Raw genomic sequence first — 27,388 nt, 5'->3', positions numbered from 1 at the left:
GGGCAGCGGTGCAAGCACCGCTGCCCTGGGGATTATGAGTCCCCGACCGCCGGCCTGCCCATGGCGGTACACACCGCCATGGAAAGGCTGGCGGTAAGGGGACTTGGGGTGCCCCTGGGGGCCCCTGCACTGCCCATGCACTTGGCATGGGCAGTACAGGGGCCCCCAGGCATAGCCCTGTCGTGCATTTCACTGCCCGAATTTCGGGCAGTGAAATGCGCGACGGGTGCTACTGCACCCGCTGCACATCAGCATTGCCGCCGGCTCTATTACGAACCGGCAGCAATGTTGATGTGACATTTCCGCTGGGCCAGCGGACGGTAACACTGTTATCGTCCGCTGGCCCAGCGGAAATGTCATAATAGGGAGACAGAAATACCGCCGGCAATGTCGGTATTCTGTCTCCCGCGGCCACGCGGTCTTTTGAAAAGACCGCCGAGGTCGTAATGACCCCCTATATATTCTAAACTTCCAAAAAGAACTGAAAGCAATGACACTTTAATGGTGGTTATTTGTTTCTTACTTGGCATCTAGGGTAAAGCGAAGGGTGCCATAAGATATGAGTAATAATGTGTTATGTGTGCACGCTTGACTATGAACGACTTGGACAACTACAAGTGTACAAATGAAGGAAGGGCAAGGCGGTTGTAATTTGAGACATTTGAAGGTAGTATTGTAGTAAACAATTAGGTCATCATGAAGAGTTTGACATTATAATGAATTAGGTACTTTACCATTTATCAGTCCATTGTGGGGTTTCTTCATGTAAATGATGCCAATGAATACCATAAGATATGAGGAGTAATGTGTCATATATGCACACTTGACTATGAATGGTTTTGGACAACTGCAAATGCAACAATGAGGGAAGGGACAATGCGATAGTAACTTGAGAAATTCCTTGGTATCGATGCTGCTGTAGCAAACAAATTGGGTCATTATATAAAAAATATTGTATGATAATGAAATGGATACTGTATCACTTGTCAGCCCATTATGTGGTTTTCCTTCTATGAATAATAACAACTGCTGAAAGTATTTTAAGATGGACACATGTTTGATACAGATATATTTTTGTTTGTTGGGTACTTCACCATGATGTGGATATAATGTCCTTTATTCTCCTTTTTAATAATCATTATGATCATATGTCCAAATAATTTTTCTGTGTAACACTATAAGTAACAAATAATAGTCATTTGGAAACTCGATGAGTGAAAAGTTAGCAGACTAGTGGTAGCTGTTTTTTAGTTATTTTTTTTCCAAATTCTTTTTGTCCTTTTGTGCTTCTTGCCTTTTTGCCCACACATGTTGAACCCAGCATATGGTAACATGGATTTGCTCATCTGTGGGGTTAACCCATGCCCAGGTTACTAAATTGTAGGACTTAAACTGCTAAATGATTAACAGAATTAGACAGTGTTTGTTTCCTCCTTTTCTAATTTTCTTATAGCTGTTATATGCAGCATTGATCGAGTGCTTAGAATTCTTTAGGGGGTTGGACAGTTTATTATGATTCTGTATTTTTACTGTTTTGTTTTGAGAATAATCTACATTATTCTGAGCCTTGATCTGTAATAAAAAAAAAACTTAGACTTTATTTCCTTGTGTGGCCCCACTGTTTTACTGTCATTCTAAATTGATTTGCTGTGTAACTGATGCTTATGTCTCAACACCCTTATGCTGGGTGAAAACATTTATTGACCTTGATTATAGCATAAACCATTGAAGAAATGTGCTACAGCAGGCATGGCTCAAGAGACAGAGAGAAAGAAAAAGCAATGCGCTGGCGCCCCTTTTCCTGTGCCCATCCTCCACCTAGCGGTTGGTGCAATTTAGGTAGAAAGTTTAAATCACTACTGTGATGTGCCTTTCCTCGAGCAAGGGCAGCACTGACTATCCAACAAAGGGCAGCTAATGTCTCTTGATGAATATTTACAGGGTGTGTGACAAACTAGAAATTATTTCCCCAGCTGTGCCACTGCTACTTGAGCTAGGCTTTCGTTTCAGACTTTCGTCCAGTCACTCAATTATCTCTGCCTTTTTTTGCCATGTTTTTTCAATTACTGTTTTCTTTCCCCTCACCTTTGACTGTTACATTTCCCCTTTGGTTTAAATATTGTATCCTGCTTACATTTCCTTTGTGTTTTGAGGAAATGCCTAATTGTTTTATGGCTTCATTTGATACGTTATTCTTATTTAACATTCAAATTAAATTAGTCTTTTGTGGATTGAATATGTTTAATTACAATATCTCTTAGACGTCATGGCCTAAATTGTTGGTTGTTGGTAGAAGTTGTCAATCAGTTTAGCCTGTTCAGGGTAGCTGTACCACATGGCAGTTCTGTATGGAGTATGGACAGTGCTGGAGATTGTTTCGTGCTGTACATGTCAGTATTATTATATTATATAATGTGTTCCGTTAGTAATGTTGGTTGGAGTTCAACAATTCTATGTCGACCCTTCTTACACGTATAGAATGCGCTGGGACTCTTGGTGTAAGGAGGCAATTCCCGGCAACTGCTGCCTGGGCAGTGGCTTGTTCTGGGAAGGGTGTGTCCTCATTCTCCTTTGCCATTGGTGGGCGCGGCCGAGTGCGGACTGGTTATAAGCCAATGGCTGGGCATTCCGCTGGTAGGTTAGTCCTCATCTCAGTGCCGCACGCTGTGTGCCTGGCTCGCGCTGCCTGGGAGCCCCCTGAGCACGCGGCCCAAACCCGGACGGCAGCACGGCAGCCCGCGGTTCCTGCAGCAACATGCGGTTCGATGCTTATAGTTGACGAGCGGCGCCCCCGAGCCTTCCCTACCCAGAGCCTGGTGTGAGAGTCACGCGTACTGCTGTTCCTCGCAGCCACCATGAAGTTCATCTTCGGAATCGGAGGGTGAGTGAGGGGGAAGGAGGGGAAGGGAGGAATAGGACAGCTGTCACAGCTGACATCGCACATCATCCTCATGTGCTACAGGCGGTAACAGCCGCAAATATTATCACAGCGTTTTAAGATATAGCCTGAATGATACATATGGGAAATATATGCAAGAAAGCAAAAATTAATACTTCTGTTGGTGTTGCTTGTTCATTTCAGTCTTTGTATAGCGCAGAATGCCACGTGGCGCTAACGCAATTAATTAGGTAAGAGAACTATTAGCTCAACAAAGATGAAAATAACCTTTTTGATTAACGAAGCCATGTAGCAAACACATTTAAAAAATATATATGCATTTTGACCTGCAGTGGTTAATGCAGTGTATGAAAGCCATCAGAATGAATGTCAACTGTATCTCCCCCTTCCACTGATTATAAAAAGCAGACATCACTGTCCGGTGTATAATCACTACACGTGGCTCTGGCAAGCAGCTGGACTTCCATTTGAAAAGTGGCCTGTTAATAATAGTGAACCTGGGGTGCGAGTGACTAATGGTGACCCTGAGGCGTGCGTGACTAATGGCGAACTTCAGGTATAAGTGACTAATGGTGAACATCAGTTTTATCTATGACTAATCGAGCGAGTGTGGTATGGGACAGGGATGTCGGTTCTGGCGCTGTTCTGTTGCCGGGATCTGATTCCGGGTCGGCTCCCAGGTGTTTGCCCTCGCAGTGTGCCGTCTCCGAGACAGGCTAAGCCAAGGCACTGGTTCACCATGTTCACTGTGCACAGCAGCAGGGGCGTAACGTAGGCACAGCTCGTTTTAGTCCTTAGAATAGGGAATACCTGTGAGGACCCGGTTATACTGGGTAAACACATACGCGTTGCCCCTTGTTCCAGGGACGATTCTGCCAATATGTATTTACCACCTGCTCTGAGGCTGAACCAGGGAGGCTTCTGGGACGGAGGGAGGCTGCGCCCCTCCTGCGATGCTGGTGAGGGTGGCCTGGCTCTGAGCTGCACCTGTAGCTTCTACCCTTCCTCAGTGACAGTTACTGGGTGGGATACACGTCCTTCAAAACCTGGTATTGCGTTTCTAATCCTAGAAATCTGGAGTCCGGAAACATCAGATCACTGGCAGTTTTGTGGAGCAGTAGCTGCCCGGGGAGACCGTAACAAGGACATTTTATCAACATTAGATGAACTACATATTGAACCACAACCAACAAGGAATCAAATGTATGCATTGCATGTTTCATGCAGGTACTTGCAGCTGAAAATCTCACCGAGACATTTTTTCCAGGATTAGAATTTGTGGCCAGAATTGTATACAAAACTCTATGCAACAAATTAATTATCGTGCAGAGCTGGTGGCATAAAGAATGCAACCCGTGACCTGGAAGTGACACGTAACTGTCCACAGCTGGACGTTAATCCTCTAAGTATAGTATAGTGTACACCGATCTGTAGTAAGCACATTAACCACGTAAACTATCACACCATTATTAAAGTCTTAGAATTCCTGGAGGCACATAGGTGTGTTCAGTAGGTGTCTTAACTCCGTAAGCTTTCTGAAAATTAACTATCTGGTGAAAATAAAGAAGACTAGAACATCTTTACTATCACCGCTATTTTCCTTGTCAACTTATTTGAAGACAGACTAAAATAAAATATGCATATATTTGCAAACAATATGCTGCTGTCCGGGACCCTGCTCATGACATCTTCGTTCCTGGTCCCTCTTTTGCTCCCAACCCCATTGATGGGGTTCCAGAGTGTATAAGTCTGGCTTGACACTACAGCTAGCCCCAGGCCTCTTGTAATGAATTAAAAAGAGCTCTGAAAATACTGCTTGGAGAGGGGCTTAGACTCTGCCCACATGATGGTTGTTCTGAGTACAGGATTTGATTGGGCCAAAGTTTTATGTGCTTCGAATGAAAAGTGCTTGTCTTTTTGCCTTGTAGCAAAACCTATACTCGGTACAACAGAACTGAGTTGGTTATGGTGGCAAACAAATGATCATGGCTGTAGGCAGTGCTACGATGAAGGCACTAGGTCTTACATATTAATTGGGAAAAGCGTATGTTAACATCAGTCTTGTAAAGGGTAGATTGTTATTACTTTGTAGGAAAGCCTGCAGAAAATAATTTTGTCACATGGAATCTTACTGATTACTGTAGTGAGCAATGGTTTTGGGAACACCCTTCCGACAAACTGTGGGGTTACAGGATTTGCTATGTGCGACTCCTTTTCAGGAGAGATATTACTTTGTTCAGACAACTGTAATTTTGTACACCTTCCTAATTTTATGACTGAATGTCTGTTGGTTGCCTGGTGAAAAAGTTTACCATCAGTGCAGTAGGCCTCACTTGAATAAAGTGACAAACCAACAATAACAGCTATTGGCCTGATTAGTGCCCTTGCCAGATACCATAGGCCCAGTCTGTTTGTTATTAAAAGTTATGATAAAGGCAGGAGGCCGGGCTTATTTATTGTGAAAAACTTTTTAAAGCCAGTATACCTTTAGCAGTGGATTTTTATTACACTGTGTTACAAGCCTTGACAGTCATTTTGTTACATGTAATCTCCCAGATTACCATAGTAGGGAAAAGTTTTGGTATTGGTCACCCACTCTGACAAACTGTGGAAGTAGAAGATTTTCGCTGTCATGATTCTCATTAGGCGCATATTGCATAAGGGTTGCATATTGTTTTGCCTAATATAGTTTTGCACATATTTGTAATTTTATAACTATGCATTATGGTTGCCAGTTTATGCACACTTCAGTAGGCCTGTGTTGGTTATAGTGTCAAGCCAATGGTTAAAGCTAAAGGTTTCATCAGTTCACTTAGAAAAGTTATGTCAGATTCTGTGGGTGTGATCTGTTTTTAATCAATATGACAAAACAAGTAGACCTGACTTACTTATTGTTAAAAGCATGTATTAAAGGTGGATTGTTAGTACACCGTGCTAAAGCATGAAGGTATTTATTTTGTTGCATGGAATCTTGCAGATTACCATAGTAGACAAAGTTTTTGATTTTGATGATTTACCTGTACAAACCAATAGGATAGAAGATTTGAACTATGGTAATCCTTACTAATCTATATTTGGAGGAGTTTTGTATTGCTTTGCCAACTGTAATTTTGTATATGTATGTAATTTTATGATTATATGCCTGATGGTTGCCTTGTGTGAAAATATAGGCTCAATGCAGTAGGCCGGAGTTGGTTATGGTGACAAGCCAATGATAACAGCAATAGGCATTATTGGTTCTCCGGGAAAATATATTTCAGATGCTATGGGTCTGATCTGTTCATTATGAAAATTTACAACAAAGTTATTTCGATCTGAGGTATTCGCTAGGTAAACCAATTTAATGCCAATAGGCCTTTAAGGGTGGGCTGTTTTTGCACTCCGATAAAGTCTGTGTGAGGTATTTTGTTACATTGATATATTTTAATAATGTATCCAGCATATGTTGTTGAGTTTGGTTATGTCAGAGGGTGAAAGAAAGAATGAGTCAGGGAATGGATGGATGAATGGATACATGAGTGCAAGGATGGGTGATAGATTAGATGTCAGATTTATTGAGTATCTAAATCCATGAATGAAAAATTGTACTTTCATTCATAAACCACACCAGTGTCATTGCCAGTGTATTTGTTTCTGTTTCCAGCACTGTTAATATTAGGGAATAGCAGGTTCGTTTAAAGTTAACTGTTTGACTGTCCACATTCTGGTCTGGAACGATGGGGCATGGTCTGTATGTTGTGTTTTTGTGAATAATCTGAGGTTTGTGAACAATAGTAAATCTAACCTTTATATATGAATACATGAAACTAATGTTTTGTGTGAATGATGGAGACCCTCTAGTTCCTTTAGGAATAAATGCACAATTCAAGTTTAAAGTTCAAATTTATTTGATTGACTCACGATTAATCTTGGGCTCATGTAGGAATAATAATTATTCTCGGAGTTTCTAGGGTTGTCAGTCGGTGCTAGATTAATTTGCCTTTTAATGGTTGTTTAATGGCTCTGGTTATATTATTATATTTTAAATGGCCTCAAATGTCTGGTTCTATTGTATTTTGAATGGCCAAAATATGGCCAATTTAAGGATTTTGAAATATAACGAAGAATGGCTTAAGTTTGTGTGTGTGTCCTATTTGTGTGCGAACTGTGGCTATTGTTATTGGTAAATACCAAGTTTGTATTTCTTTAATCTTGGAAGTAGGTTCATGATTATGTAACAGTGCATGTCATGTTTATACATGTAACAATGGTCACGGTCTCGTTTATTTAAAGTCAGCAGACGCATAGGACTCAGCTCACAATCGGTGTTGCTGTGCAGAGGCTGTGATCTTCCACAACATACACCAAACGATATTTTCTGGTCTTGCGCGCACCGACCGACATACAGTTTTGACATGTTTCTCCATTTATAACACTGAAATATATATATCACCTCGACACCAGGTAAGATTTTGAAATAATGGTACTGATTTAATCCTACGATAAGCACGTGGGCGTTCCTTCTCACATAATTCATTCTACTATTTCAGTTTTTTACTATGGATATGTTTTACTGGAATTCCTGACATCTGCAAAGCGGCCCTAAATATAGAGCCCTCCCATTACCCACGTATTTCTTGCAATACCCAATACCCTGTGCCATTTTATTCAGCCAGCAGGTCTTTGCATACAAAGAGACGAATGAAAACACGAGAACACATTTTCAGGAAATTATTAATATATATATATATATATATATATATATATATATATCCTGTAGGAGACAATGCAGAATAATTCTTTCTGGTGTTATGTTCTATAGTGGGGATAGGGCATAAACCACTTAGCATCAACGTTTTTCAGATGCCATACTCCTGCCATTTGCAGTCTGATATTGCCATAGTTTATACTTAACTTTATTATTAGACAGGACTTCTGGGTAGGATGATGTAGTTCAGAGTTACCCCTTATCATGCTTGATCACTGCTCCATTCGATTGCTTCGGTACAAATTATTATTCCTGCGGGGGTGGTGAAGGGCTACCAAGCAGAGCCAAGCTGGCATGGGAAGAGTAAAGGGGCTTGTTTGGTCTGAGAGGTCCTGATCATTTGGTCTGAGAGGTCATGGTCTTCCCACACAGAATGATCCACAACCTCCCTCTTTGAGTAGGTATACTCCCACGTAAAATTACATCATACTTGAATTTCTTTGTATGCAAATAAATCAGTTAACAAGAGAAGATTTACATTATGTGAATGCAAAAAGCAAAATTGCACTCATACATGCAGTAATTTGCACACCTACGTTAAGAGCGGGGGTGCAAATGGCTCTGTTAATCAAGCCCTTGGGGCTGTATTGCCTTTTTCTCTCTTTTCTTTGGTAGGTCAAATAGAAACTAAACTACATGCCAACAAAGAAGTGAGGAATTCGAATGGCACTCAGTCACTTGCTCCCTAATATCAACTTCAGGAGCATAACGTTTTATTTTAGTAAAATTGGTTCCCAAAGCCGTGGCGAGGGTGGCTCGACCAATTGAATTGTCTAGAATGCCGCCACTAACAGTTTTGCTTGAATTCTACGTTTATTTGGAGCATGAAACAGGGATATGAAGCAGATGTGGACAATTGGCCTATTTGTCAGTCTGTTGGAAGAGAATTGGGGTATGGATGCTAATAGATGTATTGCCCACCTGCTATAGGCCATTAGCCATTGTTGATTGCCCTTACCTTAATTATGATCCTTCAAATTTGTCACAAGCTCATGATTGTGGAGTGGGCAAATCAGAACAGTTAATGTCCTCAGTAGAGTGTTAAACCGCTGTTAAAGCTCTAACACTCAAACGGGGTAATAATGCCTCAGTGTGGGCAAACTAAGTACAAGTTGTAGACTCCTGAAAAACAATTGATATATCCTTCCCTGTAGGGTTACCAACGGCGGGAAGACTACTCTTACCAATAAACTTATCAGCAACTTACCCAACTGTTGCGTGGTGCACCAGGATGACTTCTTTAAGGTGAGTTATTGTGATAAATTTGTGCATGCTTAAAATTGACAAGGCTTATATATGTTTTGTAAGTCCGCTAAGCATTTCCAATTTTGACATTTGGTAACTGGATAGATACTTAAACATCAACAATATTTGAACTCTAAGGAAGTGAATATTGCTTAATGTTCGGCTCCACTGTTCACTTTTCCAGAGTCAAAATATGTTTTTTGTGACTGGTAATGGGTAGAAACAGACACATCTGTCCACATGTTTGATTGTTTTGGGTGTTGATTGATCAAGTACTGCCCAGGAGTTCATAAATATGTTGTTGAATGGCTTTCTTTACACTTGTTGTCAAATTCAAATGGTCTTCTTCACCACTGAGACTTGCTCTGCATTTTTCCTTCTGCTAAACTTGTTGTCCTTTGTCTAAGATATGACACAGCACACTTTATTTATAATATAAAATTAAACTTACCTATGAAACCTGAAAATGGCTGCAGTGTCGTAGCTCTAAAAATGTAAACCACCCTTTGTATCTTTCACAAAACATAATTTTCGGAAAAATCCTGGAAATTGATGATCATGTTTTTAATACTGTTTCAGCCCCAGGACCAGATAGCATTTGAAGATGGGTTTAAGCAGTACGATGGTAAGGTGGACTTATACTTTAACTCTGTTTTTCAAATACAGATATGAGTCTCGAGTGGCTTTAATCCTTGCTGTGTTTATTTGCCTCCAGTTATTTCTGCACTAGATATGGAGGCAATGGTAAGCACTATCGAAGCCTGGATAAAAGACCCCAGCAAATTTGAACGCTCGCATGGCATTAACAACACAGCGGATGCTGATCTTCTACAAGACTCTAAGAAGGAGGTGGTCCATATTCTTATTGTCGAGGGCTTTCTCCTGTACACTTACAGGTAAAACACAAAGTTCATAATGTGTTTCTGGGTAGTTGGTTGAGGGAAATGAAACTGTTTAAGTAGGTGAGGCCTGTCTAAGTTATGTAGTGCCTTGAATGTGTGTGCAGGGAGTTTGAATTGAGTGCATTTGTGTATCAGGAGTGGTGTGATGTGAGTTCTGTGTGGCAGGTTGAAGATAAATCTGACTGCCTACTTCTGGATGGTTTGTAGTCGTCTAGTGAGTTGCTTGGTAACCCGGGCGCAGAGGATGTTCCAGTAGTCCAACTTACTGGTGACGAGGGCTTGAGTGACAGTGTTTCTAGTATTGCTTGAGTGCATCTTCAGGGTGGAGAAGCAAGATACTGCAATGGCGCTGACCTATGCAGTCTTGTCCTGTTTGCTGTTGATTATTATTCTGAAGTTTCTGGCATGGATTCTGGGTGTAGGTCCGAGTTTGGTCGACCACCAGAGTCCCATGGTGAGGTGTTATTGCCAACGATCAGTACTTCTCTCTTGTTGGTGTTGACCTTGAGACTGTTGGCTTTCATCCAGTTAGAGACTTCCGTCATGCATGAGGTGAACTTGTTTCTTTTGTTGTGGGCCTTGTCCGAGAGGGATAGTATGAGTTGCGTGTTGTCTGTGTAGGAGCCGATGTTGATGTGGTGTGCAGATGACACTTGCCACAGGAATCGCATTGAGTAGGGGGAGGCTAATCAATGAGCATTGAGGCACTCATCAGATGAGTTTGCAGGCTTCAAGGAGTAAGGTGCCAGGCAATGGCATAACAAAACTGGAGGGGGCCCCACTGCAAAGTACATGGAGGCCCCCCCCCCCCGGGACTCACTCAGGCCAGGTAGTGTGCTGAGGGGGCCCCCCTGGAGCTCTGGGGGGGGGGCACACTGCTGGGACTTTGTTATGCCACTTGTGGCAGGCTGATAACTTGTGTTCTATTTGTTATGAAGGAGCAGATCCAGCGGTGAGCAGGTCCTTGGATGCCAATCTTGTGCAGGCACCTGATGAGGATGGTGTGAGACCGTCAGAGGGGTTCACAAGAATAAGGACTGCTGTGTCTCCTGTGCGGTGTTGGAAGTGGGGCCTGGCCATAGGCCTGGCCCTGTGGCCTATTGCATGCTGTGCATGACAGAAGTTCGGCCCAGGGCCTGGCGTGCGGTCAGGCCCTGTGCCCAGCCCCACGCGATGCATGACACAAATTAGGCCTAGTTAGATATGGTAATTAAACTGAAATTCAGCAGTTAAAGTTTCTCCAGACAGGTTTCTACCAGTATGTTTTTCTCCACAAGCACAAATAACCGTGGAAATGAAAAATCACTCTGGCAATAACCATGCCCAAGTGATGAAACAAGATGACTGATGTAGTGATACCCACATGCCCCCTTAGTAACAGAGGTGGAATCTTTATTTGAGAATACACCAAGAAGCAGTCGTCAGCTATGCAGGTATGATAACTGGTGATTTGTATAGAAGAGGAGTAGGGTAGGAATGACTCCAGCTGTAAACACAGGATCAAATAGAGAAAATGGGTGCAGGTTAGTTAGTCTCACAGTCCATTTCTTGGTGCCAATTAACAAACCTAACTCCTGTGTTATTTATACAACACTTATACCGCACTATAACTGACTAAGGCCAGCTATTAACATGCACGGTTTATGATGGTGCATATAGAAATGTGTGTTCCTGCTTTTCTTAAGTACAACATAGAGTAAAAAATCAGTCAACAGTGTGTATTTTCTGGAGGAGCTGAATTAACAATCTCAAGCGATCATTAACAACTGTAACACATTTTCAAGGGAAATAGTTAAGAATCTACTTCAGGATATTAAAGTCTCTGAGGCTCCCATGGTCGGGTGCAAGTCATTTCAGATGGTTGCTCCGTAGTAACTCAGGGGGTCGGGCCGCGGATGACGGAAGCACCGCCAACAGGCTGGCGGTCATTCTCTGCCCATTCTGACTGCGGCGGTAAAGCCGCGGTCAGAAAACCGGGTCCGGCGGTTTCCCGCCGGATTTCCCCCGGCTGGGCGAATCCGCCATGGCGGCGCTGCAAGCAGCGCCGCCATGGGGATTCTGACCCCCTTACCGCCAGCCTGTTTCTGGCGGTTTACACCGCCAGGAAGAGGCTGGCGGTAACGGGTGTCTAGGGGCCCCTGGGGGCCCCTGCACTGCCCATGCCACTGGCATGGGCAGTGCAGGGGCCCCCTAACAGGGCCCCAGCCTGCTTTTCACTGTCTGCCTAGCAGACAGTGAAAAGCGCGACGGGTGCAACTGCACCCGTCGCACACCTGCAACACCGCCGGCTCCATTCGGAGCCGGCTTCAGTGTTGCAGGCCCCCTTCCCGCTGGGCCGGCGGGCGCTAACATTGTTAGCGCCCGCCGGCCCAGCGGGAAGGTCGGAATGGTTGCAGCGGTCTTTTGACTGCCGCCCGCCGGGGTCAGAATGACCCCCTCAGTGTTTGTTCGGATTTTGGCATGGGTGCTTTTGATGGATGATCTAAGCGTGGTGGTCTTAAAGAAAATACGGAGCGCTATGGGTACAATTCTACTTTTCAATGTGCAGCCAGTAGAGCACCTACAGGGGGAAATGTGGTTTTCATTTGCAGATTGGTGATTGATTCAAATTGCATGACTCTTTCAAGTTGTAATAGGTTGGCATTTTTCGGTGAGATGGTGGAGAGGAGTAGAAGAGTGCATTGCAACTACCTAGGTAGTGTGACGAAGAAACATGTAAATCCATTGAGCCTAGTGATCGAAGTGGGTAGGATCTGAGGGGCATGACTTGCCCATACTTTTTTAATTTAAAGAAAATTGTTCCCCTACTTTTTATGAAACGATAACCGTCCAATTCCGAGAGCTGAAATGATTCAGCTGAAGTGTAAGGCAGGAGGTTTCCTCTGCTGTGAAACCCAGGGAGGGGCAAACAGCTAAACAAACCTTCTTGCCAGAGTGCCTGCTTGCCTGAAAGAAATGGAAATGTGCACACCTGGTTAATATGTAAAGGGTGCTTGGAAGCTGACTTAGGTTTTAATTGATGGAATTGATGGAACAACTTGAGGTTTCCTGATGACACATATTTATTTTTTTGAGTGGTATTACAAGGGAGTTACCAGGTGAGCTGTGAAGTGTGTACATTTGAAGGTCAGATATAAAAGAAAATTGCAGTATGTGCTGTCTGGGTGTTATTAAAATCTATATTTGGAAGCAGTTTTTTATATTACACTTTTTTGCACATTTTGTAGCAGCCTATTTGATAATGTATGCAATGCAAGTTTAAAATAGTTACTTATATATTCACAGTGTTCTCTGTCACAGACTGGGGCCTCGTAGCACTCATTATCCACTGCACCAACCAGGATTCAATACTGCAGCTCTGTGGTTACAGACACAGACCTTTGCAGTGCATTAACTAATAAAGGCCAAGGTCTGAAATGTATTACTTCTGCTGGCAAAGGTGATTGTTACCTAAAAAGACATAAAAGGCCAGCCATCTCCTAAGAAGATCAGTGTCACAGCAGGCTGGAAGGTTGCAGCTTCATTTCACATGTGTGCTCTTCAATGGGAATTTGTCCAGTTTGTTAAGGTGTTCCGAGTCACTGAAAATCAGTTACATGACTTTTCAACAATTCCGTAATCTGCTGAGTAAGTGGTGAAAGAGATGACTTAATTTAGAGTAGCCTGAAGAGGATTGACTTACTCATGCCTCCACTTGCAGGAACTATATATTTTATATGTATATTAAGCTTTACCTACTAAACATTGAAACCCAGCCTGAATAATACATATTACATTCTGACTCTCTTCCCCCTGACCCCTCCCTCCACTTGCAGGAACTCTACCATTTGCACTTGCAATTATTCACAGTGGAGTGTTTCAAAGCAAATTGCAGCAGATACTATGCATATACTAATTTATCAGGAACCAGCATTTCCAATTTAGCAACTGCTGGGGGGTGGAGAGTATGGCCCAGAGGCTTTCCCTATCCTGAGGACACTGCACATTGTTCTTGATGGCAAACATGTGTATAAATGGGAACCCCAGGTTTTGGAACACTGTCTGACATCTCTCATAGCACATTGCTGTCCTGCGGGCAGCATCGGGCGGGATGGCACATCAAAGAACTCACAGACAAAGTGATAATGTGGAAAAGACTGCTTTAATAAAACAAGTGCACAAGTCTCAAACTGTAACTTTGGCTGCCACTAAGCCTTATCTACTAAACATTGAAACGTAGCCTGACTAATACAAAGTAAATTCTGACTGTCTTTCCCCCCACCCCCTAAGTAACCCTGAACAACCCAAAAGGCCAATCACAACTCACCTCACTCCAATCTCCTGCATGCAAACATTGTGCATACTTTACGGATTGCATTTGTTTGGATTTGTAACCCTCGTCTCCCCCCCCACACCTCCCATCCTCGACTGGGTGTCCACCTGACCTTGCTGCAGAGTAACTTTAAACTTGTTTAAACAACCACCCGAGCACTTGTCCATTAACAGCGACAATCACATCATACCTAAATCCTAGACACCTGTTTCACCATCGTGCAAATTCCACCATCACAACAAAACTCCTTATAAACAGAAATCCCCTGATGGCCACACAAAGGACATAGGGAGGGAGAGCATAGGACGTGACCGAATTGTCCCTGCCAAACTGGTGTGACCACACTCCCCTAACATGGTGACCTATCCCAACTTTGCCCACGGCTTTATATTCCTAAGCCCCCATTGCTTAACTCACGGCCAAATAACTATATCACACATCCTGGACCCTACCACCTGCCCAAAGATGCCAGGGTGGAGGAGGTGGGTAGAGCCTTCTGCCCCCCCCCCAAAGCCCCCATCGGACTGGATGGCACATCCAAGAACTCATGGAAAAAGTGATCATGTGGAATAGGCTTCTTTAATGAGACAGGAGCACAAGTCTCAAACCATAACCTTAGCACTGAGCCTTACATACTAAACATCAAAACTCAGCGTCACTAATACATATGTAATACTGACCATTGCCTCCCCGCCCCCAAAATAAATAATATCGCTGTGCAACCTAAAAGGCTAATCACAACTCGCCTGACTCCAAATTCCTGTATTCAAACATTGTGCATACTCCACTGATAGCATTCCTAACTCCCCTCCCCCACATCCCTGACTGGGTGTCAATCTGACCAACTTTTGAAGAATAACTTTAAACTTGTTTAAACAACCGCCATCAGAAAAACCCATAAGAGGTTTTCTGTCCCCTCACCCCAGTGTGGAATACAATCCCACCGGCAAGCTCAATAATCCAGCTAAAGCATTCCATATTTGCATCAAATATAACTCAACCCCAAAAAACGACAGGAGCACATTGTCATCCCTAAAAAAGTCTGCCTCTTCGTAACATATATCTGTATGCTCCAGAAACACAATTTCCTCAGCATTGCAAATTTTTTAAAGGTCCCTGTTCCTCTTCCTCCTTGGCCTGTGAATGGCACCCTGTTTAATTACCTCACGCCTTGCTCTCCCTGGCACAAACCCTGTCCACATGATGGTAGTACCAGACCACGCCTTCTTTATCTCCAGCAAATCCGCTTTGATTCTTTTCAAAAGTGTCAGTCCTCCTTTCAACTTCACTAGGTCAATTCCCCCCCAAATGTAACTAACTCATCAGGGCAGGGGCAGCCCTTTGTCAACATATTTAACTTAGGCAAGAACTCAAACCACCACATGCCCCCTTTTCCAGAACACCTCACCTGCACCGCTGTATTCTGGAAACCAAGCTGCTTTCTGTCTTTCCTCATCTCTGCATGTAGAGTTGCCCATTTTATGAAGGATTCTAGACCTCAGTATGCTCTCTACCCAGGTGTGCAATGCAACCTAAAATGGAAAAAACAGCAAAGTTAATGCATGTGCTGTAAAACCCATACCAACCTTAAATATAATTTTTAGCAATCTGTCCGCCACTGTTCTTCCTGCCTGATCCCCACCACCATCCAATACCTACGCTCTGCCTCCGTAGCCATGTCAATCCTTAATGAATGTGGCCCAATCTCCTGTGCTGGGTATTCCAGCACACTCCAAGCCTTCCACAAAACCCCCAACATCTGTGAAGCAGAGATCTTGGCCCATCCGTGTGCCCACATACTTCACCCACTCCTTCACCATGCCCTCCCATTCTCTCCCACAATGCCAAGGGGCAAACCCGCGGGTCCAGGTATGCTGAGAGCGATACAAGCGTATCCCTGCCTCTTTGATCCATCTTAGACCTGGGGGCAAAACCTGAACAGTTGTGCCCCTGACACTCACATCCTCCCAACAGACCCCTGACATGGTTTTGGAACCCACCACCTGAGTAACTCTGAAAACCCTAAAAAACAGCAATACCATGATCACAGAGAATCCAAGTGTCTCATGTGCGTCCTTGCAAATACCAGGTAGCACCGAAATAATGCCTTTTAAGATATGCAGCGTTAACGGCCGGCTCACTCTGTCACCGGCCCCTCTCCCAATCTTCCAAAATGCACCTGCATAATTCCTCTGCCAGCAGATGATATTGCCATAACAGCTTACCATAAACAGCTATCCCTGCCAACATATGCGTAGTGGTGACGGCTGATGAGCCCTTTGCAATTAGGGAAATAATAAAAGTTACCACATCTAACCTGCTGGCCAGTAGTTGTTAGACCAGTTCGTCTCACTGTCCTGGGTTCCAAAAATTCATCCCACACAAGCCCGTACAGCCACTGAGTCAACTCCGACAGGAAATGGAGGAAAAGCTGCATCACCCAATCTTGCCCACTGACAACAAATGAACCAGCATCAGCGTCTTCCTCTCCTTGGCCCATGATGCAAGCCTGCGGAACCTTCTCCACTGGAAATAAGAAAGAGCATCAGCAAGTTTATTATCCACTCACATGATATGCAGAGCCAGACAGAAAGATGCAAGCTTTGTCTTCCAGTCAGGGCCAGCGGAATGCACAAAACCCTTCCAACCACCTGGCCGCCACCAAGCATTCGCCTCCTGCCTCACCCACAGAGCTGGCACTAATTTGCCCCTGACCTGCCTGAAAGGCGACGCTCTTCTGGGGCTCAGGCACCCACATTCTCCTACCTAAATCCTCACTACCTTCCTCCTCATTCCCACCCACCCCTACTGCCAACAGTCCCAAGCTCCCGGCTTGGAACTTCTCACCTTCTTGGCACTCCTTCTCCAGCCCCACCTGCTCTCTCCGCTGTTGGTATGCCCTATCCCTACCTCACAGACCACCACACTAGCTGCTTCGGGGGAATTTCACAGACCAGATCACAGTGCCCTGTGAAACCTATGGGGCCTTGTTGGTGCCCCTTCTGCTGGGAATAGGCCGTCTCTCCCTCCTGGGCATGTTGCTGCTTCCGGGGCTGCCTCCACGGACTAGATAAGTCCAGTGGCAGGCCCAAAGCCTCACTGGCCTCACCTTCTCTTTACAGAATACTGCGGCCAAGCAGTGTAACCGTACTCGCGGGCCGAGTGCCAGCTGAAGAAGGCCCGGCAGTTAGGCCATCCACCACCTCCTGTACACATACACACACACCATCCCCGTCCACCCTGTGGAACTGCTATGCTCCAAGACCTCTGCCCTGCTCCAGGTTCAAGTGCAGCCTAGTGCCCCTTATGTCCTCTGCTGGGCTGACAAGCTTGCTCTGCTCCTCCGGGCAGTGCCCCTGAGGAACCACATACTGGCACTGTGGTGCCTGCCTCCTCTTGCCCCAGGGCCCAGCCTCTTTTTGGCGAGTCTCTTTCCCCTCCCCCCCCACACAGACAGTGCCCAATGGGGCATAGAGGCCTTGGAAGGCTGGCCCGCAGTCGTCGGCCCCTCTACCTCCCATGGATCCCGTAGACTTGACAACCTGCTTATGTTTTATTTTAGGGAGGGGAGCAAGCAAGAACCACTGCTTCCAACCTCCTTTGTGGCCTCTCTTCCCTGAGAACCAACTTGCGCTTCAAAACCCTAGGCTGAAAAAGATTGCTCTGGCGTGCGCAGGGTCTTTAAAACCTTTGTGCCACGCCACCCTCCATAGCTAACCTGACAAACGCGTATCACTAAGGAACACCACAAAACTGCCCCTGCCAAGCAGGTGTGACCATGCTTCCCTTAAAATGGTGACCTATCCCAACTATGTCCTTGACCTTATATTCCTAAGCCCCGACCCTCGCGATCACTGCCCATTCATTATATCCCATGTCCTGCACCCTACCACCCGCCCGAAAATCCCCAGGATGGGGGTTTGGGGGTAGGATAGGGCCTTCTGCCCCCCATCCCAAAAAAAACATTGACAATGTTTAGAGCATCTGCATCCACACTCCTCCACTCGAAATCTAAGTAGGAAAGCCCTCTTTTTTTGCCAGGTCACCCCCAAACATTTTGGATGGATACTGGTGGTTACTGACTTGGCTGTGCCCTGGGTACTGCTAACCAGTTGCAGGGCCACTGCTCTGTGTAAAGTGGATATGTAAATTAGGCTAATTATAATTAGCTATGTGAACTTAGCTGTACGTCCCTCATATATGGTAGGTCATGTAGGTTTAGGGACGCCACCATAGGTAGTGCACCCATAGGTGCACTGCTGTGGTGCCCAGTGACATTTGAAAGGTAGACCTGCCTTGCTGGCTGCTTTTAAATTACAGTTACCTTCATATTCGACTTTGGAATTAAAAGTACTTCCAAAGTCTAAAAATAGCTTATATTTTTTACATATAAGTATCCCCTAAAGTGTGCCCTAGGTGCCCCTAGGGCTGGGTGCTATGTAACTATAAGCGGGGACCTTATAAAAGATGTTTTATAAGCCCTGGTGAGGGAAAAATAGCCAAATGTGGGTTTCCCTCACTGTAGTGAATGGGCTTCATAGGCTAACATGCAATACTTTATTTTTAATTAATAAAGTCTCAAAAGGATCTAAATATTTCAAGTTTGGTATTAAACTTATTGTTCTAATAAATCCAACAACTTGCAATTGTTGCCATTGTTGAATTGAATATAACTAGTTAAGGGAAAGAGTTTTAGAACTCTACCTGAAAGTTGCCAACTTCAGCTCTCTAGTTCCCTTCTCTGAATGGCTAGCCTCTGGTTGCCTGGCCAGGCTGCCTTGATGGGGTGTGAGGCGGCCTGGGCTGAGGTCAAAGGGAGTGCCTGGGGTAGGAGATCTGCCTCAGCAGATGGTGAAACAGGAAGGGGGGAGAGCAGCCAAACTGAACTTGAAAGGTGGGAAGACCATTTGGAGCAGCTCACGGCCTCTCCCATTTCCAGCACACAACCAGGAGCCCCCCTAATTAGATTAGGAGAGGGAAGGAAAGGGTATGCTAAAGGATTTTAGCCACACCAATGGGTGGGCTCAGCCACACCTAACCTCCAAGATTGAATTTCTGCCATGTTGGATTTTTGAGGAATGTTGCTCCCTGGGATTGATTTTTGCCACACTTCCCAGGAAGTGGTCATCCAAGAGGGTGGAGGCCTGCCTATGACTGGACAGCTTGCACTCCTGCTTTCCACCGCAGGAGCAAGGATAAATATGGCAGAGCTGCACCAACACTTCAGAGGACAAGACAAGAAGAAGGACTGCCCTGCTGGAACCCTGACCTGCACCTCGACACCGTACTCTGTAGGACTGCACCAGCTGCACACTTGGGCTTCACCACAAAAAGTACTTTGCCTGGCTTCATCTGGTTCAAGAAGGGTCTCCCTGTTTGCTACAGGTAGAAACTAGCTAACCAGAGTCTCCTACATCAAAACCTGAAGGAACCGACCAGCTGACCACTGTCCAGTGGTCATTTTTGGATTTGAGCAAGGTGCATTCTGGGAGTTGGAGTCCTAACCTTCAAGGAGCAACTCAGACCTTCTGGAACCCTGGGGTGAGTTGTGAACTCCTAAAGGACCTTCAAAGACCTTAAGGAAGAAGATCCAGAAGTTTGGAGAAGATTGCAGAACTTCTGGTAAAAAGCTCCATAAAGGGACTGACCTGACGTAGTGTGTCACGACGGCTTACGTCAACCGCGACCCGGCCTGACTTGAAGGTTCGTCGTACTGAAAAGCCCCGAAGCTCCAGACTTCCAGGATTTCACCGGGGGCTCCTGGAAAGGCAATTCGACGGCATCGACTGGAAATGGGCTTGCTGTGGAGGGTCGTCCGACGTCAGAGAGAAAAAGCTTAACAAAAGTGACAAAGTCTGAATGTAAAAAGTTGACCAAGGCTTCCTGCACAGCGTATCCGAGGAAGGCTCCCGGGACGTTGGATCCAATTTCAAGTTCAACCCTGAAAAATCGACCAAGTCTGAAGGCAGAATTCTTCACCAAGGTCTCCTGCAGCGTGTGTCCGAAGAGGACTCCAGGGTCATTGGATCCAATCTGTGACTTCGTCCTGGTGAAGAAAATCTTCAAGAAAAAGACTAAGGGGGTCATTCCAACCCTGGCGGTCATCGACCGCCAGGGTGGAGGACCACGGAAGCACCGCCAAAAGGCTGGCGGTGCTTCCCTGCCCATTCTGACCGCGGCGGTAAAGCCGCTGTCAGAAAAGGGGATCCGCCGGTTTCCCGCCGGATTTCCCCTGTCTGGGCTGAATCTCAGCGCCGCCATGGAGATTCCGACCCCCTTCCCGCCACCCTGTTTCTGGCGGTTTTTACCGCCAGGAACAGGATGGTGGGAACGGGTGTCGTGGGGCCCCTGGGGGCCCCTGTACTGCCCATGCCACTGGCATGGGCAGTGCAGGGGCTCCCTAACAGGGCCCCAGCATGATTTTCACTGTCTGCATAGCAGACAGTGAAAATCGCGACAGGTGCAACTGCACCCGTCGCACCCCTGCAACACCGCCGGCTCCATTCGGAGCCGGCTTCTATGTTGCAGGGCCTTTCCCGCTGGGCCGGCGGCCGCTCCTTTGGCGGGCGTCCGCCGGCCCAGCGGGAAAGCCAGAATGGCCTCTGCGGTCTTTTGACCGCGGAGCGGCCAAATGGCGGTGACCGCATGGCGGGCGGCGCCGCGGTCAGAATGACCGCCTAAATCTGAAGGTAAACTTTTGAGCAAGGCCTCCCACTTGTTGTAGCCGAGCAGGGCTCCGTCGCGTTCGGTCTCAAATTTTGACTTTGCCCCGGTCGAATGCGACCAGATGTCCTGATTGAAGTTTTCATTTTCTATGCGGTAAAAACATTTATTCTTTAAAAATTCATAACTCTGGTTCCCCTTATGCGCTTTTAATTGTTTTAGTGTCAAATTTAAAGATTAAAGTATTTCCTATTTGTATAAATTTGTTTTGGATTTTTAAACTGTTTCCTGTGTTTTATTTAATTACTGTTTTGTGATATTTGAATGCTTTACACACTTTGGGCCTTATTACGACCTTGGTGGATGGCATACTCTGTCACAAACGTGACGGATATCCCACCCGCCGTTTTACAAGTTCCATAGGATATAATGGAACTTGTAATACACCTGATGGGATATTCGTCACCTTTGTGGCAGAGTATCATATCCGCCAGGGTCATAATCAGACCCTTTGTCTCCTAAGTTAAGCCTTGTTGCTCATTGCTAAGCTACCAAGCGTTGAGCTGGGGTTAATTTATTGAGACTTAACTGGACCTAGTGGGGGTTAGTAGCCTGTTGCTAAGTGTTGGTACTTAGCTGCCCTTACCAATAATCCACTTTCCAACAATCTGATAAAACATGAAAGTGGCAGAGACCTAGAAAGGGGGTGCTTTTGAAAGAACACACCGACCAGGGTGCACCCTTGAAGGGACTCACTATGCTGATTAGCTGTCATTTTGTTAAGTGAGAGACATCTGATGTCAGAGTAATCTAAATGTAGAGGTAGGTGTTCTTGCGGAGTTTTCATTTTATGCATTCATTTTTTCATGACAAAGCAGAAGTCTCAACATTCCATCAAGCCATTAAATGCGTGCAGCCACAGGGTACCGGTCTGGAACAGTTACGGAATCAGAATGGGGCAGCCCGCATGCATGTATGAATAGGCATTGGCAAGCGGGGCTCTGCGCTCTGTACTAGATCTTGCTTACCTGGGTGTGAAAGCTTCTGTCAAGTGATGAAGAGAATGATGGCCTGTGGTACTGGCCCATTCTTGAACATGACACAGCTTCTCAGGGCAGAACCGCATCAGATGGAACTTTCAAAGGGGGGATTGCAGGTTTTGTGTGTATCAGACCCTGAGAGCTGTCTACTGTACTCAATGCACTGTTTGAAGCCTGTTGTCAACAGAATTGAAGAGAGTCAATTTTATTTTCAAAGTGGTATTCTGGAAAGTAAGGCATTGCCCACTGAAAGTTAAATACTGGATAAGTTTACCTCTGTGCCTATCTTGCTCCTAAAGTGTGGAACGACCTGCTGCTACACAGAAGAGCCTCCTCCTCGCTTCTTGAATTGCACAAGTAGCTGAAGACCTGGCTATAACTGTAAATCCACCAGGCCCTATGTTTGGATAGGCTCACACCTGTCCAGCACCAGGATGCCATGCCAGTGATACTGAGCTTTACAAATCTGTACAGCATAACCTATGCATTTAAACAGGGACAGAATGGGAACCATTGTGATGAACAAGTAAGGAGTGGGGGACCTGACTTACAGAGGGAAACACGAGCTGAGGCTCGTATAACTCAATAAAACTTTTACAATAAACATCATGGGGCTGATTAAGGGTTTGGCAGATGGGGTTACTCAGTCACAAATGTGACTGATACCCCGTCTGCTGTATTACGATCCCATTATATCGTATGGGAATCATAATACGGCGGTCGGGATATCTGTCAAGTTTGTGACGGAGTAACTTACCGCCAAACTCTACATCATGGTCTTTATATTGTGGTAGCTTATTTCTGTCTGTGGCAATAGGCAATTTCCAACCAGTTGGCAAGCAAACAGAGCAACATATAATTACTAAAGTGTTAGTAAATATGAAAGTTGGCAAGAGGACATGCAAGTATGTATGACATAACTCATATTGATAACCATAATAAGGAAGTATTTGCATGTTGAAACTGTCTTAATAGTGTACTTTGTTTCCTTGCCGTGTTCAGTTTGGTTATGTATTTAGGTGAGTGTTGGCTGTATCATTAAGATATAAATCTTTTACTTTTCAGACCGCTGATTGATTTGTTCAACCAACGCTACTTTCTTTCCATTCCATACGACGTTTGTAAATTGAGGAGAAGGTAAGTTTTGGTTTGAGATATTAAACATTTTGGGCCTGATTTATGAAAAGTTAGTGCCGACCTTTGCGTCATTATTTTAGAAATGTAAGTTTGCACCGCTTTTACGTCAAAAATGACGCAAAGGCGGCTCTAACTTTTCATAAACCACTCTTTGTCTCTAATTAGCAGGGGCAGGGGTAACATACTGCTTTCTTAGTTTAATTTTACATATCTCAATACGGCACCACTTATCTCTTGAGATTTTACTGCAAACGAACCAGGTGGACCTAATAGATTCTGGCAGATGGTTGCCGGTCCACCTATTTGGAGATTTTTGCCAGCGAGGTGGCAGCTCCTACACAGCTCTGAAGGTTTGGTGTGCCAGTGCCATGTTTAAAGCACCCACTAATCAAACCTTTTTGCTTTAGATAACACCCAAGCTATTGGCCCTGATGTGCGGAGTTTTTTTTCTCCATTTTGCATTTCCACTATCAGGGTCCTCTTTGCGGACCGAGCTGGGCACATGAGTGACGCTAACTCCACCCTCAAAAAGTCAATTACTTTGACCTGTGGCCCTTTGGCGGACAAACCACCAGGTCAGAGGTTTACACTGCCCGAGACAGCAGAGACTCATCGGTGTAAACCTGGTGCGTCCTCGAGGTTAAATAGACCACAGCAAATGCAAGTTAGCCAGGACGGAAGCACTCCGGATTTATACCGGTGCTGCTGCTCCACACAACTCTATCGTTGTTTATGTTGGCTTCCATGTATACCTAAACGGTTAGGCTTTTTAAGTGTATACGCTTGGTGTTCATTTCATCTAGCATTTTTCGTTACTACAGAAAATTGAAATACGCTTCACTGTTCTTGGAAATGTAAAAGTTAGAGAGAGTTCACGTTTTCTCCTACATTATTCCCGTGCTTTAATGCTAAAAAGGTGGATTTTTTGTGTTATTTGGAAATGTTTGTCAATGTACCAAATAACATTGATATAGCCATTAGGTTGGACCTATGTAGGAAATTTGTTAAGTGAGTAAAATTGGACATTTTGCTCAGTAAAAGTCACAAGTGCACATTTTGAAGTAGGGAAAATAAAATAAACGTACATTAAAATGCAGATCGTTTTGGCTTTTGAAAAGTGAGCAGGTTTTGTGAAGCTCCGGTAAGACACAGAGAAAAGACACCATGGGCCAGATGTAGCTAAATAACATTTTGCGACTTGCAAATAGCGAGTCATTGCGACTCGCTGTTTGCAAGTCGCAAAATGTTATGCAGAACGGTGTCTCAGACACCGTCTGCAAGTCGGTATGGGGTCGCAATGACCCACCTCATGAATATTCATGAGGTGGGTCGCAAATTGCGGCCCCATACCGACTATGGGCACTCGCAAACATGGAGGCCTGCTGTAGTCAGCAGACCTCCGTGTTCGTGACTGCTTTAAATAAAGCATTTTTTTTTTTTTTAAGTGTAGCCCGTTTTCCTTAAAGGAAAACGAGCTGCACTTAAAAAAAAAACCGAAACCTTTAGTTTCGGTATTTTTTCAGGGCAGGGAGTGGTCCCTTGGACCACTCCCTGCCCTGAAAAAATGTTTCTGGGTCCAGTCACAAACTGGAAGGGGTCCCATGGGGACCCCTTCCAATTTGCGAGTGGGTTACCATCCACTTGAAGTGGATGGTAACTGCTATACCCTTTGCGACCGCATATGCGGTCGCAAATGGTGTTGCATACCACTAGGAATCGCAAATAGGAAGGGAACACCCCTTCCTATTTGCGATTCTGAAATGCATTTTGCGAGTCGGTCCGACTCGCAGAATGCATTTCTGCATAGGAAAATGTAATTTGCAACTCGCAAACGGCAGTTTTTGCCGTTTGCGAGTTGCAATTCCTTTCCTACATCTGGCCCCATGTGAGCAAAAGCAGTGCAAGACAGTTTTTGCGACTTTACTTGCAAGCTACTAGTAACATGAGAAAGAGACTTAGGGCCAGATGTAGGAAGCCTTTTGCGCGTCGCAAACTGCGAAAAACGCAGTTTGCGACGCGCAAAAGGCCTAACGCAATGCACAACCTCAAATTGCGAGTCGGTACCGACTCGCAATTTGAGGCTGCGACTCGCAAATAGGAAGGGGTGTTCCCTTCCTATTTGCGACCGCATCACCATGCTGAGTTGGTTTGTGACCGCGAATGCGGTCGCAAACCAACTCGCAGTTACCATCCACTTGAAGTGGATGGTAACACATTTGCAAAAGGGAAGGGGTCCCCATGGGACCCCTTCCCCTTTGTGAATGCCCAAAAAATATATTTTTTCAGAGCAGGCAGTGGTCCTATGGACCACTGCCTACTCTGATTTTTTTTTTCTTTTTGCAACTCGTTTTCCTTTAAGGAAAACGGGCTGCAAAAAGAAAAAAAAACTGCTTTATTAAAAAAGCAGTCACAGACTTGGAGGTCAGCTGTCTCCAGCAGGCCACCATCCCTGTGAGTGCATGGACTCGCTATGGGGTCGCAAAATGCGACCCACCTCATTAATATTCATGAGGTGGGTCTTTGCGACCCCATAGCGAGTCGCAGAAGGTGTCTGAGACACCTTTCTGCATAATATTTTGCGAGTTGCAAATTGCGAGTCGCTATGACTCGCAATTTGCAAGTCGCAAAATATTTTTTTGCTACATCTGGCCCTTAGTGCTGTACGCACCAAAGAAGACGACCTTGATAATGTCCTCCTTTCATTGCTGCCACGTGCATAGTCAAATACACGGTCAGGCTTTAACATTGGAGCACTGCCCTGTGGCCTCCTGTGATTAGCCTTGGGCTAATAAGAATAAGAAGAAGGTTTGTACTTGTCCTTTTATAACCTGTGCAGAGACAACATTTCACACTGTAATGAAACAGACTGCAAACTCTGCTTTTAGCGTCTGAACACGGTCATTGCTCACACTGTGATGTTCTCTAGCAGTGCTAAATGGCTCTGTGTACAATGACAATTCATGAACGGTGAACCACAAACATGCTTAAAAATGAAATGCTGTTCTCCTTGTCTCCCCTACATCTGATTTAAAGCTGCCCTTAGTACTGTTGTTTAGGTCAGGCTGTTTGTAAATTGTTCTGAGGTTGTCACAGATGAGCCATTGCCAGCGATAAACAGTGATATGCCCAAGATCACAAAATGTCCAGGCAGGATTGAGAGTTAAATCCTGTGGTTAAATCTTATTCCTTATATTCCTTTTCCTTTGGGCTTCATTTTCTTTCAGTCTCCTCCTTCTTTACGTTATTCGTCTTCCTCTTTAATGTTTTCCCTGTCCTGTCGTTTTCCTTCCCCTCTTTGTTTCTAATCGCATTCCCCTCCTTCTGCCCTCATTTTTCACGCTTGCTCTTTCTGTTCATTTTCAGTCCACACTCCTTGCCTTCATTTTCGCTCCTCTTTCCAGAAGCAGCGTCACTCGACGTTAGGGTGAGGGCTCAATATTTTTTAAACATTATCTTGCTATTTTATGAGATTAATCTCTGTTAACGCACAAACTGCGGACATGTAGATTCAACATACTATCGCACATGTTGAAATCCTGACGAGGCGGACTCAGCCTTTTATCTTCTGGAAATAAAAAAATGCCCAAACTTGATGTGGCTTAATGTAACTAACACCTGCTTTCAGTACAATCAGTTTGTGGTGTTTGCCATACAAGGGACGTTATGTCCTAAAAGTGTTTTCTATGAACTGTGGCATAATGTGCTGCATAATAAGTTGTCAATAAGCAGTTGAGCCAGTTAATGTTTTACTAATAACGTATTTCTGAATTAATTCGGTATTCCCCCTTGAAGATAAGCTTACTGACAGCAGAGGCGCCCAGTCAGAAGGGCAGCCATGTCTGCGTCTGCCTCGTGCACGGCTTACTGGCCTATCCTTCTGGGAGCAGGTAGTCACTGGGGGGCAGAGAGGATAACGTGTATCAGTAGCACTGGTAGCGTGAGCGTGGCCTGTGTAGGTTAGTGGTGTGACTCATCAGTTTGTTGCAAATGCCTCACATCCGGAGAGGGAGAAGGTAACTTCCGCTTCCCTGGCTTGTCACCTCGGAGATCTCCCTGTAACAGTGATGTGACTGAGAGTGTGTGAGAGAGACAACCAGGAGAAAGTGAGCACAAATGTGTGCAAGGAACTACCGACCTTGCATATTTCAGTTTATTTCCTTTCAGACACGAATGGTTAACATAAACAACCATTGGCACCAGAGCTATTGGCTTTGGCAATGTGTTTGAGCCATGTTTCACACCATTATAGTTGCTGATCAGCATGGCTAAAAGTTATTTGTGTGGAGTAGGGTAGGCTGGCTTGGGTTACATTGGTGTGCAGTAGATTGTAGTGATGGAGTGGGGTAGATTGTGGTGGAGTGGGATATATTGGAACAGGATGGGGTAGGGTGGAGTTTGGTAGAGTGGGTTAGAGTGTGGTGGAATGGTGTAGATTGGGGTGGG

The 27,388-nt window shown here is 45.0% G+C and overlaps 1 protein-coding gene across 1 annotated transcript in view; it reads left to right on the top strand.

The window, feature by feature from the left end:
- Window positions 1-2,634: 2,634 nt before the first annotated feature.
- LOC138284100 (nicotinamide riboside kinase 2-like) overlaps window positions 2,635-27,388 on the top strand; it is a 43,417-nt gene continuing 18,663 nt past the window's right edge. The window contains exons 1-5 of the mRNA XM_069222531.1: window positions 2,635-2,881; window positions 8,801-8,891; window positions 9,471-9,516; window positions 9,607-9,787; window positions 22,874-22,945. Of these exons, the coding sequence (XP_069078632.1) occupies window positions 2,856-2,881; window positions 8,801-8,891; window positions 9,471-9,516; window positions 9,607-9,787; window positions 22,874-22,945 (416 nt within the window). The 5' untranslated portion in view covers window positions 2,635-2,855. The remainder of the gene's footprint in view (window positions 2,882-8,800; window positions 8,892-9,470; window positions 9,517-9,606; window positions 9,788-22,873; window positions 22,946-27,388) is intronic.

Source organism: Pleurodeles waltl, chromosome 3_1, assembly GCF_031143425.1.
Source record: "Pleurodeles waltl isolate 20211129_DDA chromosome 3_1, aPleWal1.hap1.20221129, whole genome shotgun sequence".
NCBI lineage: Eukaryota > Metazoa > Chordata > Amphibia > Caudata > Salamandridae > Pleurodeles > Pleurodeles waltl.
Note: the sequence above shows the minus strand (reverse complement) of the source record. Positions and strands in the feature narration are given on the sequence as shown.